The sequence below is a fragment of the Alexandromys fortis genome, unplaced genomic scaffold (genome assembly GCF_014885135.2).
Source record: "Alexandromys fortis isolate MF-2015 unplaced genomic scaffold, M_Fortis_MF-2015_v1.1 scaffold_219, whole genome shotgun sequence".
NCBI lineage: Eukaryota > Metazoa > Chordata > Mammalia > Rodentia > Cricetidae > Alexandromys > Alexandromys fortis.
Genome location: NW_026068092.1, coordinates 1,770,886 through 1,795,264, shown reverse-complemented (window position 1 = coordinate 1,795,264; position 24,379 = coordinate 1,770,886). Strand labels below are relative to the sequence as shown.

General features: G+C 47.5%; 1 protein-coding gene across 1 annotated transcript in view; it reads right to left on the bottom strand.

Annotated features, from left to right (window-relative positions):
• The window catches only part of Pi4ka (phosphatidylinositol 4-kinase alpha), a 132,125-nt gene that overhangs the window by 4,650 nt on the left and 103,096 nt on the right, over positions 1–24,379 (bottom strand). Inside the window, exons 31-45 of the mRNA XM_050123004.1 lie at positions 23,983–24,139; positions 23,601–23,728; positions 19,648–19,806; positions 19,258–19,409; positions 16,259–16,366; positions 13,697–13,824; positions 11,597–11,716; positions 11,285–11,364; positions 10,978–11,171; positions 9,395–9,485; positions 7,392–7,559; positions 6,655–6,708; positions 5,043–5,163; positions 1,973–2,102; positions 207–277 (exon numbers count right to left, since the gene is read on the bottom strand). Coding sequence (XP_049978961.1) covers positions 207–277; positions 1,973–2,102; positions 5,043–5,163; positions 6,655–6,708; positions 7,392–7,559; positions 9,395–9,485; positions 10,978–11,171; positions 11,285–11,364; positions 11,597–11,716; positions 13,697–13,824; positions 16,259–16,366; positions 19,258–19,409; positions 19,648–19,806; positions 23,601–23,728; positions 23,983–24,139 — 1,861 coding nt within the window. The remainder of the gene's footprint in view (positions 1–206; positions 278–1,972; positions 2,103–5,042; positions 5,164–6,654; positions 6,709–7,391; positions 7,560–9,394; positions 9,486–10,977; positions 11,172–11,284; positions 11,365–11,596; positions 11,717–13,696; positions 13,825–16,258; positions 16,367–19,257; positions 19,410–19,647; positions 19,807–23,600; positions 23,729–23,982; positions 24,140–24,379) is intronic.

Genomic DNA, 24,379 nt, shown 5'->3' with positions numbered 1-24,379 from the left:
TTTTGGTACGAGTTGCTGTGTTTATGGTGTCCCTTCACAGCAACAGAAAACTAAGACACTCAGCAAATATGTCCACTAAGCAGAAAAAAGGAAGTTCATCCCTTGGGTGTCGGATGCTGGAGGCCCCAAGTGTGTGATGCGGCTAGCCGAGCCCTGTTTCCACATCAGTCCCTCGTGCCTCACTGGCCCTGAGGTTGATGGCTTACCAGGCTGCACCTTCACTTCAGACAGAGCTGACAGACAAGCCTTCTTTCTTTCTTCGCCTTTAGGGTAGGGCCTGAGAAACAAGACAGAGATGCTCTGGACATGGTGGCACATAGCTCAGATGTGAGGACCACTGAACCAGGAGCTGGAAGGCATCCTCTGCTATCTAGTGAGTCTGAGGCCAGCTTGGGTTACACTGAACGGTGTGAACAAACAAGCTCTAGCCGCAGACACTGGCCTCCAGGGACAGAGAGCTCACCTGACCCTACCAGGCTCAGGTTGTCAGGAAACCATCCACAGCAACTCCTGCCCTGCATTCCTCAGAGAAGCCAGATGGCCCCACAGGGTGGCAGGGGCCCAAGTGGAGCTGTTTTTGGCAGCTCTGCCCTCACATTCTATGGTGTGTGTGCTGCTGTTAAGGTACTGAGAGAACAGGTGTCTGCGGGGCCTCACCCAGTTCGGGGCTGAAATGCCTTTGCTTTTTTCCTTTTTTTTTGCTTTTTCGAGACAGGGTTTCTCTGTAGCTTTGGAGCCTGTCCTGGAACTAGCTCTTGTAGACCAGGCTGGTCTCGAACTCACAGAGATCTGCCTGCCTCTGCCTCCCGAGTGTCCTTTTTTCTTTTTGGCTTTTTGAGACTGGATTTCTCTGTAGCTTTAGAGCTTATTGTAGAACTCGCTTTGTAGACCAGGCTGGCCTCAAACTCACAGAGATCCACCCATCTCTGCCTCCGGATTAGAGGCAGTGTGCTACCACCGCCCAGCCCTGAAATGCCATTTGTGTAACTTACTGTGTGACTTTTGCTGGTGAGCCCTGTGACCTGGCTCAGCTAAGGTGAGGCTGAGGGTAACTGCAACTTTGTTGTGTCATGATGCCCTGGAAATGCACCTTCCTGCTGAGCTGAATCTGGGAGTGTTCTCCAAAGGCTCATATGCTAAGGACAGGGGTTAACCTTTAACTCCCCAGTGAGGGCAGGCATGGCCACACGCACCTTTAGTTCCAGCACCCAGGAGGCAGAGGCAGGTGGATAACTGAATTTGAGGCCAGCCTGATCTACATGCTGAGTTCCAGAAGTCAGGACTATATAGAGAAACCCTGTCTCAACTCTTGCCCACCACAAAATTCTCCAATGAGGAGTTTTAGGTGTCTGGGGCTATAGCCTTGCAGGGGTTAAGGGACACCATTGTCTTTCTCTGCTACAGTTGTCACATGTGCTGAGCACACAGTCACTAAGAGGACGTCCATATTGTCCCCCATCTCCCCTTTCGTATGTGTTTTGTTTTTGAGAGGGTCTCTCTATATTGCTCTGGCTGTCTGGGAAATCACCTTGTAGGACAGGTTGGCCCCAAACTCACAGAGGTCAACCTGCCTCTGTCTCCCAGGTACTGGGATTAAAAGTGTGTGCCACCATGCCCGGCTACACTGTTCTCTTAAGCTGATTGTCTCAGGTGTTGTAGTGACATACTTCCCTACCCTTTTGTGTGTGGTCAGGGCCCCTGGGAACACGGAGAGGACCCTCCTCAGTGAACACAGCAGGAGCAGCCTGCACACACACCGAGGGCATGTTAGCGAGTGGAAGAAACCGGGAAGAGCTGTGCCCAATGCTCTTTTCCCTTGGAGACCTTGGGCAAATGTCAAATGCCAACACAGCTGATGCTCTGCCTTGCCCCATGCTAGGAGGCAACAACCCTGAAAGCTCAGAGAGGTGAGCAGGTGGGATGAAGACACGACAAGACATCGCAGAAAACTGTCTCTCAGTGAGCCACTTACTTGATGATGGCTGACACATTTGTGATCTTGTTAAAGAAATCAAATTCTCGTTGATAGAAATCTTTGGCTGGGCCTGATAGGGACCCTGTGATCTCTTCTACTAACTGCTCCAGAAGGTCACCAATGTCAGCTGAGGAGACAAAGATGGTGAGTTTTATGGCTGCCACAGAGACCCTGAAAAGAAAACCCTTAGCCAGATGGTGACACATGCCTTTAACCCAGCACTCAGGTGGGTCTCTGAATTGGAGGCCAGCCTGCTCTACAAAGTGAGTCTCAAGACAGAGAAACCCTGTCTTGAAAAACCAAACCAACCAACCAACCAACCAACCAACGGCCCTTAAATATTAAAGCTGTTTGCTAGACAGTCAGATGGAGCTCTCCCAGCACCCTGCCTGCATGTGCAATAGACTCTAGACCTGATAAAGGCCACACATGCCACCATTTCCCCCTCACTGTTGACACTGGTCCTGACGGTGGTTAAAATTGCTAGCCCCTAAACAAAGCTTAAGGCAGGGCCTAAGCCCCAGGTAAAGCCATACCAATTGTTTGTTTTGAAATAGGGTTGAAAGTAGCCCAGGTTGGCCTTGAACTTGAGACCCCTGTGCCCCCACTTCTCGAGTGCTATGTTTACAGATGTGTGACTCTTCTACTTGGTGCTGGGGACTTAACTCTGGACTTTATGCATGCATAACATCTGGTTCCAGTTATTGGCTTTGTTATATTCTACTTTTTTTTTTTTTTTTTTTTTCTGAGACAGGGTTTCTCTGTAGCTTTAGAGCCTGTCCTGGCAGTAGCTCTGTAGACCAGGCTGGCCTGCTTCTCCTCCTGAGTGCTGGGATTAAAGGTGTGTTCCACCACTGCCTGGCTGAGATTTTTTTTTTTCTCTTTTAAAGACGGGTTTGCTACACAGTCCTGGGGTCAGTCTGCCCCTGGCTTCTGAATGTTGGTCCCAAGGGCGTGCACCACCACACCCAGTTTGCTTTTTTTTTTTTTTTTCTTTTTTCCCTGAGAGGAGCCTTTAAGGAAGGCCTCAGAGGAAGGCCCTGAGCAAATTCTAAAACAGCCAGGGCTACTCAGAGAAACCTTGTTGAGGAGGGGCGGTGTCATTCTCCCGTAGTTAAGGCTCTCCTCAAACTTGCCTATGTATTGGGATTAAAGGACTGTGCCAATTGGCCTGGCTAGAGTGATAGGAATTAAAATCAACAAAAACAACATATAGTCCTATACTGAACTTGAGTTGGAAAAGGCTAGTCCAGTCTCATGGGTGTAAAATGTTGTTGAGTCACCTCTATCTAGCCTGGCTCTGGCCGCTAGGATGGAGGGAGGCAAGCCATGCTCCAAAGGAATCAGAGCAGTTGAGGAAGCTGTTACCGATGGCCTGTACTTTGAACCCACAGATGACAGCTTGAGACCGTCTGAGAAATGAGGAACACTTACAGACTATGTGGTAATGAGAGACCCCAACAGAACATCCAAGGCTTTGGTGCAGACCTTATGTGGCAATATGTGCTCAGCCACAAGAGATCCTTGGGTGTTTGGAGTACTTTACTATTAATGAGCCTAATTGTGAGTGAAAAAGGCCCTTTTTAAAAAAGAGATGTCATCATGGGACCACAGAGCGGCTGCTGAGTAGATCTGGTCATTTTATGTGTCATGGAGGGACTTTGGTTGTGGTGGAAACTTTGGTGGAAGAGGAGGCTATGGTGGTGTCCTGGTTATGGTAGCAGAGGAGGTCATGGTGGTAGTGGACCAAGATATAGAAACCAAGGTGGTTGAGGAGGAGGAGATGATGGTTACTGCCAATAAAGGAGGACATTTTGAATTAAGTGGTGGTGGCGCACGCCTTTAATCCCAGCATTAGGGAGGCAGAGGCAGGCGGATCTCTGTAAGTCAGAGGCCAACCCGGCCTACAAGAGCTAGTTCCAGGTCAGGCTCTAAAGTGACAGAGAGACCTACCTTGTCTTGAAAAAACAAACAAACAAACAAAAAGGAGGAAATTTTGGTGGAAGGGCTATAGTGGTGATGATAACTATGCTGATGTTGGGCCAATGAAAGGGGCCAGTGCTGGCTGACAATGCTCAGGTTCCTATGGTGGTGCTCATGGGTCTGGTGCTGTGGGTGGTGGATACAGACACATATAGAAGGTTTTGTTTTCAGACAGGGTCTGTATGTAGCCTTTTTTTTTTTTTATTATTATTATGTATACAATAGTCTATCTGTGTGTATGCCTGCAGGCCAGAAGAGGGCACCAGACCTTATTATAGATGGTTGTGAGCCACCATGTGGTTGCTGGGAATTGAACTCAGGACCTTTGGAAGAGCAGGCAATGCTCTTAACCACTGAGCCATCTCTCCGCCCCCTGTGTGTAGCCTTAAATGGCCTGAACTTGTGCCTTAGACCAGGTTGGCCTCGAACTCACTGAAATTCACCTGCCTCTGCCTCCTGAGTGCCATGATTTAAGGCACGTGCTACCATGTCCAGCTCTTTACTTTTTATTTATTTGTTTTTGTGTGTGGAGATACACACCGTGGCACACATGTGGAGGCTAAAGGACAACTTGCAAGAGTCTGTTCTCTCCTCCCACCATGTGTGTTCCAGGAATTAAGCTCATTTTTTAGGTTTAATGACAAGTGCCTTTATCTGCTTAGCCAGGTATGGGCACAGAGACAGGAGAGTCAGAGTAAGTTCTGGGCTACACAACAAGCCCTGTCACAAACAAGCAGGAGAGCAAGCACACCAAGAGCAAAGCGTGAGGCTTTACAGGTTATTGTTTGAGAACTCTTGCTCCTGAGTTGGCCACTCCTTATTCAGTCATGGGCTGTGCTAGGCACAGACTCTGACAGGACAGGTAGCTGGCCAGCAGGGAGTTCTTGTACACCCCAGGAGCTGCAAATGTCACCTTATACCAAAGGATCAATGAAGGAAGTCCAGATGCTCTGTGTGTTAAGGGGTGAGGACAGGACACGGGGTAGTCTCCAGGCTGGGGTAGCACACACACAGGGGACCTCTGAGAAAGCAACCTCTAAAGGAGATGATGACGGGGAGAGGCCTGAGAGGCCAAGGTACTCACGGTCTTTCTGGTGCCCTTCTTCATCGAGGTAGATGTTAGTTTTCATATTCCAGATGAACTGGTGGGCCAGAAGCTGGGATTTGGCTGCTGCCCAGAGAATGTACTCGCGCACATAGCCCATCTGTAGGAGGGAAGGCCACAATCAGCCTTTACTCCTGGAGGAAACTCTTCCTAACCTCGTGCAAGAGGGAACTCCCACCATGGCTGTGTGCTTCCCAGCTGTGTGGATGGACCCATTAGGGTTAGCTGAGGGGCCAGGCCAATAGCCAAAGGCTGGCTACTCATGGGCTAGGCTCAGGGGCATGAAGTGTACAGTACAAGCCTGGGTCTCCTGTGTGGTCTCCCCTTGGTATTTAAGAACCATGACTCTCAATTTCAACAGCTGTCAAATACAAGAAACACGTAGGCTAGGTATCAGAAACTCATAAGGTTGTGCAGACCACCAATTCACAGTGGTGGGGTCCACAGAGCTCGGGTGTGCATAGAGCAGCATGCAGCCAACATGGACCCTCTCTTTCTCCATTGCATTGTTCCCTACCATTTTCTGGTCGCTCAGGGTGGAGATACCGCAGACCCGCTGAGGGAGAAGGCTGGGAAGAGACCTGCTGGCACCTCGATGCTGGAGCGCTAGCCTCCAGGTTTAGTTTAGTTAAGTTAAAACAATTATGTGTATGGATGTTTTGTCTACACATATGTCTGTGCATCATGTGTGTGCCTGGTGTCCACGCAGGGCAGAAGAGGGAGTGGATGCCCTGGAGCTGGAGTTACATATGGATAGTTGCTAGCCATCATGTGGGTGCTGGAAACTGAATCTACTGAGCCAGATCTTCAGTTCCAGGATTTATTTATCTATTTCTTTCTTTTTCTTTTATTTTTCTTCTTCTTTTTTTTTTTTTTTTTTGTATTACTGAGATACAACCTCTCTATGTAGTCCTAGTTCCTGGAACTTGCTATGTAGACCAGGCTGGCCTCGAACTCAAACTCCACCTGCCTCTGCCTCCCAAGTGCTGGGGTTAAAGGTGTGTGCCACCACAGCTGGTAAAATGTACTTGTTTTTTTTTTTCTTCATTTCATTTATTAGTTTGTGTTTGTGTGAGTGCATGAATGCCACAGTATGCATGTGACGGTCAGAGGACAGCTCTACAGTGGTCCCCTCTTCCCACCATGGGATCAGTGATTGGACTTCGTGGTCAGGTTCCTGTGACAAGCACTTTTATCCTGGGTGCTTGTAAATGTCTTGTTTAAGTCATCTGGTTGTTGCCACTTTCTGTGCAGTGTGATTAGAACATATCTTTTATCAGCTCACCTAAGCCTCACCACTTTCCTAGGACAACAGCCAGACTCAGGGAGGTCATGTGATTTGCTGAGCCCTGACCCAACAAAGGGGACCCTAGAATAGGCCGCTCACCCATAGGAAACAGTTAGACAAGGTACCAGAGCCCGCCCTCTCCGCAGAGCATGAGTGGCCTCAGGGTGGGGCAGTAAGAATAAGGGCTCTGTTGTAACTGCACAGTCCTGTTTCTGAGGGAGCCCAGAGGAAGCCTGTGTGAGCTGGAGCAGTAATACAGATAGCTCTTGGGAGAAGTAGGAGCTGTGCTATGTCAGTACATACCTTGTCATATCTGAGGGCCTGCACAATCTGGGGGATGTAGAACAGAATGGCATCCTGTAGAAGGAAGAAGGACTGTGACCTCAGAGTTGCAACAATTCAAACAGTAATGAGCGCTGGACCTGCACATGGGATGCTGCCTCCTGCTGGAGAGCTGGGGAAGGTGTAGAGGATAACAAGAGACGTACCCGAGGCTTTGTAACACACATTAGTGGAACAAGCACATACAATATAGTACCTCACCTGTAAGGAGAGGAGCCTGCCCCAGGTAAAGACTCGCTGGTGCTGTAGTAAGCAGAGCTCTAGAGCAGTTTACAGACCCTCCATCATGGCTACCACATAGAACCGCTAGGGTAAGAGGCATGGGTACACTACTCACTTCTTACAGCAGGGACCAAACTCAAGTAAACTTTCTTTTTAACCAAAAAATCCAATGAAAGCTTAAAAAAAGCCTAAAACTAGAAAATACATATGAATTACAACTCTTTTTTTTTTTTTTTAAAGAAAGGGTTTCACTGTGTTTTCTGGCTTGCCTAAGAACTCAGAGATGCCTCTGCTTCCCTGGTGTTGGCATTAAAGGCGTGTACCTCCAAAGTCAAAAACTCATCTTCTGCAACAAATATCACGTCAGTGATACATAGTCTAGCTGTGCCCACACAGTTGGGTGCATCTCACATCAACCCACTTAACTACACTGGGACAGCTGCACCTAGGCTGGCTCAGCAGGGCTCTGGACTCACCGGAGGGAAGGACCGCAGGACTTTCACCCCATACTGTGCAGTGAGAGGGTGTGGTGGGTACATGCTGGAGAAGTAGGAGAGGCCTGTGGGTGGATCTGTGGGTGCCCAGCATAAAACATGGCTGAGCTCCGGAGCATCGGCATCAATGGTGTGCCAGGTGACCAGGAACTAGGAGGAAGTTGGGAGACAGGGTTACAGTAGTCCTTTAGCTATGGCCTCTGCAAGAACGGCCACAGCCTGGGTGTGGTGGTACATGTCTTTAATTCTAGCATGCAGGAGGCAGAGATAGGCAGATCTCTGTGAATTTGAGGCCAGCCTGCTCTACATGGCAAGCTCTAGGCCAAAAAAGAAAAGAAAAAGAGAGGCAGGCGGATCTCTGTGAGTTCGAGACCAGCCTGGTCTACAGAGCTAGTTCCAGGACAGGCTCCAAAGCCACAGAGAAACCTTGTCTCGAAAAACAAAAAAAAAAANAAAAAAAAAAAAAAAAAAAAAAAAAAAAAAAAAAAAAAAAAAAAACAAAAAAAGAAAAGAAAAAGAAAAAGTGACAGTAAAAAAAAAACACTTAGGAGAAAATGGAAAATGTTTCTGACATTTATGCAAAGAAGCATAATTGTAATAAATCCAGGTTGAGGGGCTGGGAATGAGGCTCAGTGGGTAGTGTGTGTTCCAGGCTAGTATACACTGCACAGAACCAGCTGTGATTGATTGTACACACCTGCAATCTTGGTACATGGCAAGTGGAAAATGGAGGATCAGAAATTCAAGAACAACTTCAACTATATAGTGAATTTGCGGTTATATGGAAACCTGTCTATAATCAGAATATAAGCCGGCTAAATATCATAAACATAGTAATTATTACATACTAGAAGTAGAATATGCAAGGAGTTAAGAAACTTCTACCATTGAGGTTACCTGGTAACTTTTTGTCTGGTGAGATAGATTGAATAATGATAATTTTGTTTTAGAGACAGGGTTTCACTTTGTGGTTCAGTCTGGCCTCAAGATCAGAGATCCTTACACCTCTGCCTCCCAAGTGCTGGGATTAAAGACATGTGCCACCACCACCTGGCCAAGATTTTATTTATTATGATTGTTTGCCTAAGAGTACGTCTGTGTACTCTGTGTGCACTGCCTGCAGAGAATAGAACAGGGCTGGATCCCCTGGACCTGGAGTTACAGACAGTCGTGAGCTGCCATGTGAGTGCTGGGAACTGAAGCTAGGCCATCTGTGCTCAGCCCCTGCCATCTCTCCAGCTCCACTCTGTAGACCAGCTCTTCTGTCCATCTACATCTACCTGATCCTCCTGTCTCAGTCTCCCAAGGAGCTGGGATTACAGACCTGTACTGGTGACCAGGCCCAGCAGTGATGGTTAATGACAATTTAATTGGTTTGAGAAATGCCTAGATTAATAAAGTACACCTTTGAGTATGCCTGTGAGGGTCCAAAGAGGACTGGGTTGTGAGGGCTCTGACCTCATGAATAGATTGATTTTTCCGTCCCCTCAATACAGGGTTTTTCTGTGTAGCAACCCTGGCTATCCTGGAACTTGCTCTGTAGACCAGGCTGGCCTTGAACTCACAGAAATCCACCTGCCTCTGCCCCACAAGATCTGGGATGAAAGATGTGCACCACCACCACCAAACCTAGATTCAATTTTTGATAGACTCATAATATGATGCCATTATTTTGAGGTGGTGGAAAGTGTGTGGGGCCTAGTGGAGGAAATCAGCCACGGGAGCCATGCGTTTGGATGCTGCGCTTTGCTGGGATCCCTTCCTGTATTCTCTCGCTCTTCTGTCCATCTGCCAGGACATGAACGGCCTCCTGCACATGGGCCTGCTGCTCAGCCATAATAGGCTGAGCTCCCTGAGACTAAGTCAAAGTAGCTTTCTTCTCCTGATTGTTCCGTGAGGTATTTGGTCATAGTAATGAGAGTAGCCATGCTTCTCTAGAAGATATTCTAGATGTACTTTGAGCTGGTGTGTGTGGGCTGTCCTACCTTGATGGCTTCAGGGACATCACTAACAGCTCCTGGGTCCAACCGGACAAGACGGGTCACTTCATTTCCAATGGCTTCTGTATTCTTGAACCTACAATGTACAGAGGGTTTGGGTGTGGTAGCTGCACCAGCAGGTACATTCTTCACTGCCACAGAAGAGCCAGAGGGGAACACTCAGCTGGAGGGATTTAGATCAACACTATATTACAGATATCTAAATGTATTACTTGTAGGCAAGTAATACATTACCAAGTCTGAAAAGGACCCTTTGAAAAAATCACATCATTACAGCATTCACAAGGAGGTGACTGGATGAATGCCATGATTCCAGGCAACCTGGTTACAGAGACACCTTTCTATGTACGATGTAACCCTTTCTATGTACGATGTAACCCTTTCTATGTACGATGTAACCCTTTCTATGTACGATGTAACCCTTTCTATGTACGATGTAACCCTTTCTATGTACCATGGCTTAGTGAATAAAGGCTGATGTCAACCTTGATGACCTAAGTTCACTTCCTAGTTCCACATAATGAAAAGAGAACCAAGTCTGGCAAGTTAGCTTCTGAATTGGACACACATGCACACACACATATATCATAATCATAAACAGACACACACAGACATATTCCCCCCCCATTCCTCCAAAGCAAAAAACAAACATTTAACAAAACAAAAGTGAAGGAAAAAAGAAAAACAATAGCATTACTAGGTTGCTATGAGGAAATGGCAACCCTACCCTATCTTGCCATTTATCCTTCTCACTACCATAGCTCTGCGGCTAGCCTTCTGCATTTTCCTATCTCTGGCTCAGCATCTTAGCCCACAGATGTTCCTGACCCAAGCTAATGCAAGGGACAGTCTCCATGAACATTCTGCTTTGAAAGGGCTTAAGAGAACCAGTCTGCTGTCCTGGGCCTGAGAACCAGGTAGAGGACACAGAAAAGTGGCAGAGCTTTGCTCCCAGTCATACATACCTGTCCCTGCTTGTCGGGAAGCAGGCTGAGGGACCATGTAGGTCATGGAGCCTCTGCAAGCTCATCTTTCCTACTGCTGCAATCTAAAGGTTTTATTTCTGTCTGAGATTCTCACCTTGAGAGAGCTTATGGCACACTAGGCAGACAGCTACAGCAAGACAGTCTGCTCTCAGCTCAAGCTCCAAGATGGCATTATTCAAACACACACACAATCCAAACTCTCCCAAGTTGTTTCTGTGGACTACCTCCCAGGAGGGAAGCCTTTATAAATTACACTGTGACTCTACCATTTTTTTTAAACAGTGCCAGGGACTGAACCAGGTTCTTGTGCATGCTAGTTAAGAGGTCTACCACTGAGCTACACTCCCTAGTCATACATGGTGGTTCTGAATTCAGCTAGATATTACTTTCTTAGTTCTGTGTGCAATGGCACCTAGGTAGGAGCTGGCACGCTCACAAGGGTCACTGTAACCTCTGCACAGACTAGGTGAGAATCCCGAGTGTCCCTGACAGGAGCCATGTCATATTTCATGGCACTCAGGATACAGCTGACAGGTTACGACACTGAACCTCTGATGAAGCTAGGCTGGCTGGAAGGCCTACCTGGCTGGCAGCTGCACAGCGAGGTAGGGGGAGATGCTCCAGGCAAGGTTCACGTTGTCTTTCCACTGCTTCTCACTCAGGCTGATGTATTTGGACCTCCAGTTGGCCACGCTGTTCTCTCCTGCCTGGTCCAGCTCTAGTTCTGGGGCTGACAGCGGGTTGTACCAAGTGATGAGACGCTCAATTTCAGTGGCCTGGTGAGACCAAACAATATCCAGTGTATTTTCTGCAGGTGTCCACATGCTGCTTCCACCCTAAGGTGCTACGCTGTTACACAGTGGGAAGTGCCTGTGGCCACGGGTCTCACCAACAGCGACAACAGCAGTGTCCTGCGCTTCATGTAGTACTTGTGCAGCTGGGAACCCCGGTTGGTTTTCTTAGACATGCCTGGGGAGCAAAGACGAAACATGTCATTGTCCTTCCAGCCAATCTTCTGCCCTGTCTTTTCCTTTGGTGATGTGCTGGGGACTGAACCGAAAACCTTGGTCCTGTTTTAGAATCTAGAAGAAGCTGCCTTTTCATGTTCTGTTCTGCCATCTAAGTGAGTGCCCATCATACCCCAAGATGGGAACTCAACAGAGGACAGAAGATGTAGGAGCCACCCCCTACCCTGACCAACCTGACTTTTTGGAGATGGTTGACATGCCACTGGAGAGGGGATAAGTGTTGATCCAGCCCTGTGTTGCCTGTTGTCGAGAGCCCACAGTTATATCCAAGTTGCTTCGAGTGTCCTGGTTATCTGTGGACAAATACATTGCAGAGTCTGGGATGAGGTGGCTCAAGACAAGGTCAAAGGAAAAGAGCTCAGCACGGCTTGCTTTGCAAACACAGGTACCAAGGTTGAATTCCCTGGAACCTACATTAAATAACTTGGGTGTGGTGGCGCATCTGAAGATGGATGCTAAAAAGAAATCCCACACTCCAGCACACATCCTCCTAGTCCTGATGCTGGACAGATGAAGATGGAGCTGGTCCAGTCTATTTGGCAAGTTCCAGGCCAGTAAAAGACCTTATCCAGAAAAAAAAGACATCATAGAGCTGGGTGGCACACGCCTTTAATCCCAACACTCGGGAGGCAGAGGCAGGAGAATCTATGTGAGTTTGAAGCCAGCCTGGTATACAGGGCAAGTCCCAGGACAGTCAGGACTACACAGAAAACCTGTCTTGAAAAACCAAAAAATAGGATAAAATAAATTCTATCAGTTATTAAAAAATATTTTGTGTATTTGAGTGTTTTGCCTGTATGTATGTACAGGTGCTTATGGAGGACAGAAAACAGTATTGCATCCCGCTACAGATGGTTGTGGGTGCTAAGGATTGAACCCAGGTCCTCTAGAAGAACAGAGTGCTCTAACCACTAAGTGGCCTCTCCAGCCCCTGCCATTGTTTTTTTTTTTTTTTTCCCCATAAGCAAAGGCAGTTACTTGCTTACTAGTACTGCACTGTCTAACACAGTCACAGCAGAAACCTGAACATCCAGGGGACAAATTACACTATTTGTTGGCTCTGCTTTCTGTGGAAGCAGAAAGAAACCTAGCTTTAAGGCTTCTTTCTTTTTCCTGGGAGAGACTGTCTGCAGGTCTACCTACAGGAACAAACCCTCACCATCAGCAGCTCTATGCTCAGGAGTGGGAATCTCCTTCTGGTTTGCTGCTGCTGACATGTCAAGATTAACCTGGAATGTTCTTTTCTTTGCCCTGGAGAGCTATTTGTTTCAGTATAATTTGGCTTTATGTATGTATGTATACATGTTATTTATATATATATATATATATATGTACACACCCATAGGAACACACACACACACACATTCTGTTTCCTTTCAGACTCAGCTCAGGGGGTCACTGTTTCTAGAGAATTTTCTTCCTGGAGAGGTGCCCTTGAATCCCCTCTGTTGAAGTTACTTGACGGCCCCTTGTCAGATGACAATAGATTATGGGTAAATTCATGAATTCCCCCACTCAGTAGGCATCTGGGACGTGAGCTGGTCCAGGGAGAAGTTATAAGAAAGTGTCCTGCAATTGCCATACAAACCAGCATGGGTTGGAGGAAAGGTAGCAGGCAGGCAAGTACTGGCTTTTCAACAACATAAGGCACAGCCAAGATCAGGGTTCACTTGGGCCCTAACTGCTTTTTTTTTTAAAATATTTATTTATTATGTATACAATATTCTGTCTGTGTATATGCCTGCAGGCCAGAAGAGGGCACCAGACCCCATTATAGATGGTTGTGAGCCACCATGTGGTTGCTGGGAATTGAACTCAGGACCTTTGGAAGAGCAGGCAATGCTCTTAACCTCTGAGCCATCTCTCCAGCCTGGCCCTAACTGTTTTTGTCTGGCCTTTCCAGAACCACTTACAGAGAACAAACCCCTCCCGTGTACTCCTGTCTGTCTGCACCCCACCCCCTCCTATGCACTCCTGTCTGTCTGCACCCCACCCCCTCCCGTGCACTCCTGTCTGTCTGCACCCCACCCCCTCCCATGCACTCCTGTCTGTCTGCACCCCACCCCCTCCCGTGTACTCCTGTCTGTCTGCACCCCACCCCCTCCCGTGTACTCCTGTCTGTCTGCACCCCACCCCCTCCTTTGCACTCCTGTCTGTCTGCACCCCACCCCCTCCCTTGTACTCCTGTCTGTCTGCACCCCACCCCCTCCTTTGCACTCCTGTCTGTCTGCACCCCACACCAGCAGCTGCTGTGCTGCTGGCACAATGCTTACCTGGAGGAACAAGCTGGCTGGCGGTCAGGTACTTCTTGTCTGAGAACATGGCAGTCCAAAATTTAATCATTATGCTTATGTCTTCACGAAGCTGCTTTTCTCCTTGAGTAGGGAACTTTGGTGGACAACTTCAAACAATCACAAGAGGAAAGGGCTGAGTGTCTGGAGTCAGAGACTAGAAAGTGTTCCCAAGGCAGTGAGAGCTGAGATAAAAGTTCACTTTCCTTGACCTCACTAACTCCTGTGGGAAGTGTGGTTGTCCTGGTAGCCCAGGCCTGTCTGTCCTATCACTACCCTATGCACTCTCTTCAGCTCAATCAGCAAGGAGTGGTGTTACATAGCTCAGATGGCCTGTACCTCCATAAATACATAGAGATATCCCTTTGTATTGCAAGGTAACCTTGATCATGAGGTCCTGCCTCACAGTCTCTAGATCAGACTGTAGGCATGTGCTACCAGACCTGGCTCATAAGAGTAGTATGTTGTGGCAGATGGTAATTTAGCTGTTTGCATACAACCATTCAGCCTACATTCACAAAGACTCACGCAGCTGATATTTGCAGGACTTTGTGTAGTAATCATTTATATTACCAGGAGAAGTAAATGTATGCAATTTAATCTCCCTCTCTTATTTTTTCTTGAGATAGGGTTTCTCTGTGTAGTCCTGGGTGTCCTAGAACTTGCCCTGTAGATTAGGCTGGTCTCAAACTTAAGAGATCTGCTTTCTTCTGCTTCTTGAATACTGGGATTAAAGGCATGTGCCACTAACACCTCGCTTAAGTACATTCTTATAGATGTTTTATTCTTTTTTTTTTTTTTTTTTTTTTTAGACAGGGTTTCTCTGTGGTTTTGGAGCCTGTCCTGGAACTAGCTCTTGTACACCAGGCTGGTCTCGAACTCACAGAGATCCGCCTGCCTCTGCCTCCCAAGTGCTGGGATTAAAGGCGTGCGCCACCACCACCGGGCCCAGATGTTTTATTCTTTGAAAACCTCAGACATGTATGCAATGTGTCTTGATCACATCTCCCCTTCCTTTCCTTCTCCCCCCCCCCCCCCCGTGCTTTCACGCATCTCCTTCCTTGTTCTTAGACATGGTCTCATTATGTAGTCTTGGAACATGCTATGGAGGCCAGGCAGAGCTCAGAGATCGCCCGAGTGCTGGGAGTAAAGGTGTGTGCCATCACACCCACCTTTCCTCCTCTTTTTCTATTACCCACTGAACTCAATTAGTGCTGTCCATAACTGCATGGGTGAGTCATTCACAGCTTTGTCTTTGATATAGGAGTCTTAACATATTATTCTCAAATTCTTGTTCTCTTGCATCCAGTTTCACAACTACTTGGGCTGCAGATATATGTCACTGTGCCTCGATGTCTTAATTCAGACAAATAAAAATTAGACTAAAATCTAGAGTTAGGGATTGTTGTGTCACCTGAAATGGGTGGTGGGAACTGAACTTGGAACCTCTGGGAAAGCAGCAAGTGCTACTTAACTACTGAGCCATTTCTCCAGGCTTGCTCCCTGCTCCTGCTTTTCTACTTTTACATTTTTTGTTTGCACACATTGAGAAGCAGGGGAAAGAGATCAATACAGCAACATGGGCAATTATTTAGTTACAGAACCACTGAAGAAAACATCTGAGTCGTCCAGCAACTATTAGCTACCTGTATGTAATGGAGACTGCTCTTTCGTTCCCTGGCTACCTAGACCTGAATAGTCACACAAAAACTATATTAATTACAACATTGTTTGGCCAATGGCTTAGGGATATTTCTATTTAGCTCTTACATCTTAAATTAACCTATTTCTATTAGTCTGTGTATCACCATAAGGCTGTGGCCTACCAGTAAGGTTCCAGCGTCTTTCTCCTTTGGTGGCTATATGGCATTTCTCTGATTCTGCCTACTCTTTCTCTATATCTTTGTTCAGATTTCCCACCTGACTTTACTCTGCTAAGCCATTGGCCTAAAAAGCTTTATTCATTAACCAATAAAAGCATCACATATACAGAAGAACATCCTTCATCATCTCCCCTTTTCTGTCTAAATAAAAAGGAAGGTTTTAATTTTAACATCTGTAGAGCCTCAGGATCAGGGCTTCCTGAGCCCCTGCCTCCAATCTCTCTCTCTCTTTTAATAAAGATTTATTTATTTATTTATTATGTATACAGTGGTCTGTCTGCATTTATGCCTGCAGGCCAGAAGAGGGCACCAGATCTCATTACAGATGGTTGTGAGTCACCATATGGTTGCTGGGAATTGAATTCAGGACCTCTGAAGAGCAGTCAGTGCTCTTAACCTCTGAGCCATCTCTGCAGCCCCCTGCCCCCAATCTCTTAAATTAATTGAACTTAAGGGAAAATCTGCATGTATTCCCTTGGGCACCTGGGTACACATGGCTGAAGATATTCCAGTCTGGTCATCCAAGGATTAAAGAATGAGGATGGTAAGCATGAACCAGGCAGAGATGTCCTTACATAAGTAACTTCCTAGAGGACAAGGGTGCTCTAAGTTGGACTGCAGCTACTTCTGGGCACATGCACAACACAGCTTGAGACGATACCTGAAATAGTCAAAGGCCGTTGAGTAGATCTTCTCTCGAAGCACGTTTCGAATGGTTGCATTTGGAACCACATCAGCATGTAGGAGGGACAGGCCCAGGGTCAGCAGTCTGGAAAAGAGCCACAGGGTTGAAGCCCTAGCCAAGGGCTGAGCCCCAAGCAAACCCCAGGGCCCCTGCATATAGAGCCCAGAAACATTACAGCCAGGGTGTGGTCACTTAGTTGTGCTCTCTGTCTCCCTGAGACAAAGTCTCAGATGTTGCAAGCTGGCCTTCAATACCCTTTTGGAGTATGAAGATAAACCTGAATTTCTGATCCTCTTGCCTATGTCTTTTAGGTATCAAGATTACAGTGTTTTGTTTTTTTTTTTTTTTTTTTTGATTTTTCGAGACAGGGTTTCTCTGTGGCTTTGGAGCCTGTCCTGGAACTAGCTCTGTAGACCAGGCTGGTCTTGAACTCACAGAGATCCGCCTGCCTCTGCCTCCCAAGTGCTGGGATTAAAGGCATGCGCCACCATCGCCCGGCTTGTTTTTTTTTTTTTTTTTTTAAAGATGGTGGCACATGCCTTTAATCCTAGCACTTGGGAGACAGAGGCAGGCATAACTCTGAGTTCGAAGCTAGTCTGGTCTACAGAGTGAGTTCCAGGATAGCCAGAGCTACAAACAGAAACAGAACAAAACAAAAAATTTTTCTATGGATGGGCAAAGATATTGTACAGTAAAGGCCTAAAGTAAAAATAATTAGCTAATTAAAATAAAAGTTCTACACTAAGATGTAGCTCATTAGCCTCACACTTGTGTGGCAGAGTAAGGCCCTGAACCACATAAAAACCTGCAGGTAAAAGAGCTCCGAGTGAGAGGGTTGTAGAGTGCATGCCTAGCATGTCCAGTGCCAAGTTCCAGCCCTAGCATTGCATAAAGTCGATATGGAAAGACTTTTCCACCCTTCCTGAGACAAGGTTTCTCTACTAGTCTTGGCTGTCTTGGAACTTCCTCTGTAGACCAGGCTGGCCTTGAACTCACAGAGATCCTGTCCTGCCCCCACCACACCTAGATCACAACTGCAACTGATCTCTCTAAAGGTCAAGATGGAGCCTGTCTGCCTCTACCTCCTGAGTGCTGGGATTAAGGAGTGTACTACCAGTGTCCAGCCTCTATGATATTTTGACTGGACTAAAAGTTCCAGTCTCATAAGCAGTCTGCAGCTTAGTCCCCATTGGGACAGTGCTACAGCAGCAGAATGTTTAATTCCAACCAGAGGGGGAGGCTGATGTGAGGCATAGGTGGGGGGCATTTCTGCTCCTGTCTGTGGAGAGCTTAGAACCCTTGGGTGGAGATCAGTAGTCAAGTTTTTGGGTAAGACACAAGATCTCTGCACAGGGCTGGAGAGATGGCTCAGAAGTTAGGAGCATTGGCTATGCTTCCAGAGGTCCTGAGTTCAATTCCCAGCAACCACATGGTGGCTCACAACTATTTGTAGTGAAATCTGATGCCCTTTTCTGGTATAAAGGCATGCATGTAGATAGAGCACTGGTATACATAAAATAAATAATTTTTTTTTTCCCGAGACAAGGTTTCTTTGTAGCTTTGGAGATCCTGTCCTGGAACTAGCTCTTGTAGACCAGGCTGGCCTTGAACTCAGAGAGCCGCCTACCTCTGCCTACCTAGTGCTGGGATTAAAGGCATGTGCCACTACCATCCCAGAATAAATAAGAAGATCTCTGCACAGTGAAATGCCACAAAAATCCCACAAACAGGTTCAGGTGGGTTCTTCTTGAGGGACAGACTGCAGCTATAGCCTGACAGTGATATGGGCCCTGTGGAACAAGCATCTTCACATGTAGCAATCAGGGTGACCTGGATCCAGGCGTAAGAGGCTCTAGAGGCATTGTGGACAGTAAGGCTGGGCTAAGGCATGGTGCAAGAAGGGTGGAAGTATATCATGGATACCCCAGAGGTGGTTTGCACCAGCCAAAGGCATAGATGCTACCTATGCAGCCAATGAGTCCTAGTAGATGGCCTTCATCTACTCTAAGTGGTTTGGATAGAAAAGGAAGCAAGAGCGATCAGACCCACCATTACAAGGGAGCCAAACATATGTGGCTACACAGGAAGGCAGAGGAAAGGAGGGCAAACTGCAAATGGTGACTTTTCTGAGTGAATCTATGAGGCCAGCTGATCCTATGGGTGAAGGCTGATCCAGTGTGGGGGTGGAGGCAGACGGAGGAAGTCTATGACAGCTACCCTCCCCTGGAAAGGACTAGGAGGAATCACTCTCTAGTAACTTGTTTCTATTGCACTGTAGAAAAGTATAGATCAGTGGCAGAGTGGACACTAACAAGAGGACTGGCCCTTCTTTGTAGTTGGTTTGAGGAGTGTGGTTCTAATGGGTGGTCAGGGGTCATGGGGTCACGGTCTGCAGTTCTAGTGGATGGTCAGTGATCATGGGGTCAGTCTACAGTTCTAATGGGTGGTCAGTGATCATGGGGTCAGTCTACAGTTCTAATGGGTGGTCAGTGATCATGGGGTCAGTCTACAGTTCTAATGGATGGTCAGTGATCATGGGGTCATGGTCTGCAGTTCTAGTGGATGGTCAGTGGCCATGGGGTCACGGTCTGCAGTTCTAGTGGATGGTCAGTGGCCATGGGGTCACGGTCTGGAGTTCAGGGAAGAGGTAGACAGAGAGCCTCTACCATGTCTGGGAAGATAAGCACACTGGTACTAGCCATGGGCCCCTCACAGATGATAGCAGAGTCCACATTTTAGTGAGAAAGAATGGACTAGAGGAATAGGGGTTGAAGAGGCTTTTGGCCAGCCATAGGCTCATGGTCTCATGTCTTCTACGTGTTCCTCCTGATAACAGTGCCATAAGATTTACTCTACATTGCACAGAAGCATCACAGGACACTCCACCCACCCACATCATGATTCATATATTACACACATGCTCCACATACCAGTAATAAGACACCCAGATGCCCCCAGAGAAAGAGAGTCCTCACTTGAAACGTGGTCCGATGGCTGCCACATGCCTGTTCATGCTCCCCTTCGCTCCACCAATATTCAGGGACATGGAGCGCTGCAGCAGGCTTGAGAAGATCTCCACCTGGTCAGAGCTACAGTACTTGGCAATCTCAAACCGTTGTACCAGGAACTAGATAAGAAGGGAAGCAAGTTGTATAAGTTGGTGTGGGCCAGTCTCAACCCAGTGCTAGTGAGAGCAGCTAGTAAGAGGGTTCTGGTGATAGGAAGGCAGGGAGAACCAGAGGAGGGGGTCTAAAGGGCACCCTTTCTCTCAGGTCAGGACCCCTAGGCTGGCTGCTATGCCAACCTACTGCAGGTGTCCCCGAGGCTGACCGTACAAAGCACAGCAGAGTTTGGTAGGCACGTACATCAATCCAGATGTAATGGGGTGTTACGTCAGGGGGACACGGTCTAGGCTGACTTGCTTCTGATGCCGCCAGGGGGTCTGCTTCCTTTGTTTCAGCAGAAAAGAGGCCGGACTTCTGCTCCACTGTCATGTGCCAGGCTCCTGCCATCTCCCGCATAAACTGCAAGTGAGAAGGCAGTGTCAGCCCCTCCGGAAAACAGAATGGGCCACTTGCCTTTGATTTACTGCATAAAGCTCAATGTGGCAGCTCGTGCGTATGGTCCCATCACGCAAGACTCTGAGGCAGGAGGACGGTAATGAGTTCAGGTTTGGCCTGGGCACAGTGCGAGTTTCAGAACAACTACTGCTACAGAATGAGGTGCTTTCTTAAAAACAAACACAAGCCAGGTGGTGGTGGCGGTGCACGCCTTTTAACCCCAGCACTCAGGAGGCAGAGGCAGGAGGATCTCTATAAGTTTGAGGTCAGCCTGGTCTACAGAGCTCCAGGACAGCCAGGGCTACACAAAGAAATCCTATCTCAAACAAACAAACAAAAAACCCCAGCACCTCACTTCTTTACTTCCTTTTCCTCCTGCTGCCCAAAGCATAGATGGCACTCGTGTTAAGGATAGCACTATCATAGGTGGGAGCCCAAGGATGTCAAGGAACTACACTTGCCAGTGGCTTCTCTTGGACTCTGGCCTCTCACTACTGTTAGTATAGGGAACCCAGAACTGATGGGGCCAAGGAGCCAAGCAGAGGCCAGACTCTCATCTGTCTAAATCCACTTCTGTGCCAGGGCCTCCCAGCCTCTGCGAACAAACAAAGGCACACAGTCCAAGAAGTAAGCAGGAGGCAGAGGATAATAAACCCGAGAAAGCAGCAGTGCAGAGCATGAGGGAGAATGTGCAGGCAGGGTAGCCAGGGAATGCTGGTGGGATGGCAGGGAACACTGGACACAAGGCCTGGAGATGGCCAGCGGTGACATGTTCATCTGAGGAGAGGAGATGACATGCACTAGGCAGGAACCAGTCTGCAAGAGCAGGAGCAACAGGACCCAGCACAGCTACAGTGGAGCACGTGAGTAGACAGAAAGGGACAAAGGTAGGTGGCAAGTGGAATCTGAGGTCACAGGACAAGTTTGTCAGTCTAGGTAAGGTTGGTGGGGGAGGATCGATGGGTCTGGGAACCAGAGAGATTCAATGCAGTCAGATTTTTCTGGCATGCTCCTATTGCACACAGAGGGAAGTATGGAGGCAGGGAGATCACTGTGGTAGTTTGAAGATGTCCCCATGTGACTTAGGCATTTGAATGCTTGGCCCCAGTTAGTGGCTGTTTCAGAAGGTGCAGGAGGTGCGTCCTTACTGGAGGGCTTTGAGGTTTTAAGACTCTGCCTTTTAGGGCTAGCTCTCTATTTCCTGCTTGTGGTTTGAGATGTGTGCACTCAGCTGCTCCTCCAGCGATCTGCAGACTACTACTCCACTCTGCCATCATGAACTCTGACCCTATGGAACCACAAGTCCCAAATAAACTCTTCCTTTTATACGTTGCCTTGATAGTGTTTTATCACAGCAATAGAAAAGTAACTAATCACTGGGTATGGTGGTTCAACGAGAATGCCCCCCATAGTCTCAGGTATTTGAACACTTGGTCTCCAGTGGGTAGCACAGTTTAGGGGATGTTATGGAACCGTTAGGGGTGTGACTGGGTGGACTTTGAGAGTTTATAGCCTTGCTCCACTTCTAGTTCACTCTCATTGCTTTGTGCTGGAGAAATCAGCTCTGAGCTCTCAGCTGCCTGCTCTGACGTCCTGCTGCCATGACTCTGCCACTTAGAGACTCACACTCTGGAACCACAGCCAAAATAAACTCTTTCTTCCATAAGCTGCTTTTAGCCAAGGGTTTTCATCATAGCCTGAAGAAAAAAAAAAAAAAAAAAAAAAAAACCTAACACACTGGGGCGGGGCTGCTTTAAGGTCAGGGGAGAGACAAAGGAGGCCAGGGCCCCAGGGGTAGCTGAAATGCTGGGATGTGACTAAATTCTGGATCTACTTAAAGGTAAAAAGATAAAGCTAGTAGACTATTTGGTGGGCCATTTGTAGGAAGTGTGGAAAGGAGCTCTAAGGTGTCTGTGAGGCGTCTGGTCCACGCACAGATAAGGTAGCTATGGTATTGACTATAATGAGGTGGTCAAAATGGGAAGCAACTGGGGCTCTGTAGTCCAGGCCTTTTGTGATACTGGAACTTGCAGGTAAGTGCTCTTCCACTGAGCTATATACCTAGAACTGGTTTTCCCCACTAACTAAATTAAAAAAAAAAAAAGGTGTATGAGTACTTTGCTTACATGTGTGGGCGCCATGTGCACGTGGGTCCTGGAGACTGAACCCAGGTCCTCTGTGAGAACGTCAGGTGCTCTATCGGATTGCTGAGCATCTCTCCAGCCCCTTTCCAAGTTTTGAGACAGGGTCTCAGGAAATCTGTCAGGTGGGGCTTGAATTTTGGATCTTCCTGACTCAGTTTCTTGTACAGTTAGCTGAACTATGAACTTAGGCTACCAGGCCCAGCTGAAGCTGACCCTGACTATCAGTTGGGGTGCTTATCAGCTAACTTTGTGGCACTTGGTGTCAGGTGACTAGAATACCACTTAAGACCGGCAGTGCTAGGATTGGAGATTCTGGCAGTTCTGTAGGTGACACTGTCCTGGCAGGCAAAGGGACGTTAGGGTACAGATGCTGAACAGTCCTGTTGGGTCCATCTCCTCTCTCTCTCTCCCCCTCTCTCTCTCTTTTTGGTTTTTCGAGACAGGGTTTCTCTGTAGCCTTTGCAGCCTGTCTTGGAACTAGCTCTTGTAGACCAGGCTGGCCTTGAACTCACAGAGATCCACCTGCCTCTACTTCCTGAATGATGGGATCTATGGTGTGCACCACCACACCCAGTCATGAAGCGTCTCTTTGAAGGAGTCCCTGAGAAGAAGTTAGATCCCACCATGGGTGCTTTCAGGACCCTGAGCCTGGGACAGGTATTATGTGAGGTCTGTGTTCCACCTTGTTTGCCACTAAGGCTCCTTAGGTGCTCAAATAACCCACTCTAAATACAGACAGCAAGTTCAGACACTCAAGAGCACCTGGAATCCAAGATACAATGTGAGGGTTGACAATAGTGGTCACAAACACTACTCTGTCCTATGACGCTGAATCAGTTCTGATTCTCTGTCTCTAGAGGGGTGTGGTGCTACAAACTGTGCAGGAGAAGCCTGACACAGTGGGGCCTCAAAACCAAGTGGGTGCATTAAAAATAATGCATGCAGGTGGGGCTGGGGAGATGTTGCTATTGGAGAGAACCTTGGTTCTGTTCCATGCACCCAGCCATTTCTAACTTCAGTCTGAGGAGATCTGATGTCTTCTTCTGACCTCCTCAGGTACTAGGCACACATGAGGTGCACAGACATATATGCAGACAAAATAACTATACATACAAAATAAAAAAATTACAAAAATATCGCAAAATGTTTTCTTCAGGTTACAAAATATACATGACATATACATGAACATGTATCTTGCATATGGGACTTGTGTTCCATAAGAAATATTTTATTGTCTAATTAGAAATATTCAAATATTCTGAAATCTGAAGAAAAAATCCAAAATCTGAAATAGCTTTGGTAGCAAGCATTTCAGAAAAGCTATACTCAACATGTATAATCTTGTCTAGAGGCTCCATGAAGTAGTAAATCTAGAGAAATAGACCCAGGGTAAGGTGGCAATTAGACAAGAAAGCAACTGCTCCCAGTCAGCTGCAGCATCAATGGACATGTAACAGACAGCCTGCTGGTCTCACCACAAAGACTGCTTTCCATCCTGAGCCTTCTATAGTTAGGCTCTATAAACATCACTCCATCATCATACCTCATACCTTTTATCACGATGCCACCTCTCACCCCCGCCCCCCCAGAGCTAAGCTGGGCGCAGTCTCTTACAGGCACTTCCACTCCATTCTTGCCAGCCAGCAGCCACTCCCAGCAGGCCAGCGCGGTCTCCATGCCATGCTCATTGAACATCCGGAGGGGACCCCAACACAGGTGATGGAGCAGCTGCGGGTCACAATCTGGAACCAAACACAAGTTAGTCAAAGGCTCCTGATTCCAGCTGGGCCTGAACATGGCTTCCCAAGGCTGATGTGGGAGCCAGCACTAGCTGGGGCCAACAGGGCCTTTTATTTGCTGCTGGCTCACGAGAGATGCAAGCGTTTCCACTAGCAGCACTCAGCTCTTTCTCTGACAGGATTCCAGGTTATCAAGGACTCCTAAGCAAACATCCACCTAGAAATGAACCCAGCATCCCGTGGATTCTGTGTGTTACCTTTGCTGCTAATGAGCATTGCGGTCAGCTTGAACATGGCCTGTGTATAGTGCTGAGGATTATTGTGGTCCAAAGCTGTAATCAGATCCTGGACCATCATTTTGTGCAAGTTAGATTTCAGGCCCGTGGCCCCCGAGAACCGAATCATTCCATGTACCTGTGGAGAAATATATTTATCAGCAGCTCTGCCAGAAAGCCAGGACCACTAGTGAGGCCCTGGCTACCAGCTGACTGATCTCACTGTCCCAAATGAAGCGCAGTTCAATGATGCTGCTGTCATTAAGCATCTCTTCAAGATTTATGTTAGTGTTTTCAGCAACTCTGTTCCTTGAAGGTGGAGACACATACTCATCATTGTACACAGTTACACAGTGCTAAGGAACATTAAGTTAGGTAA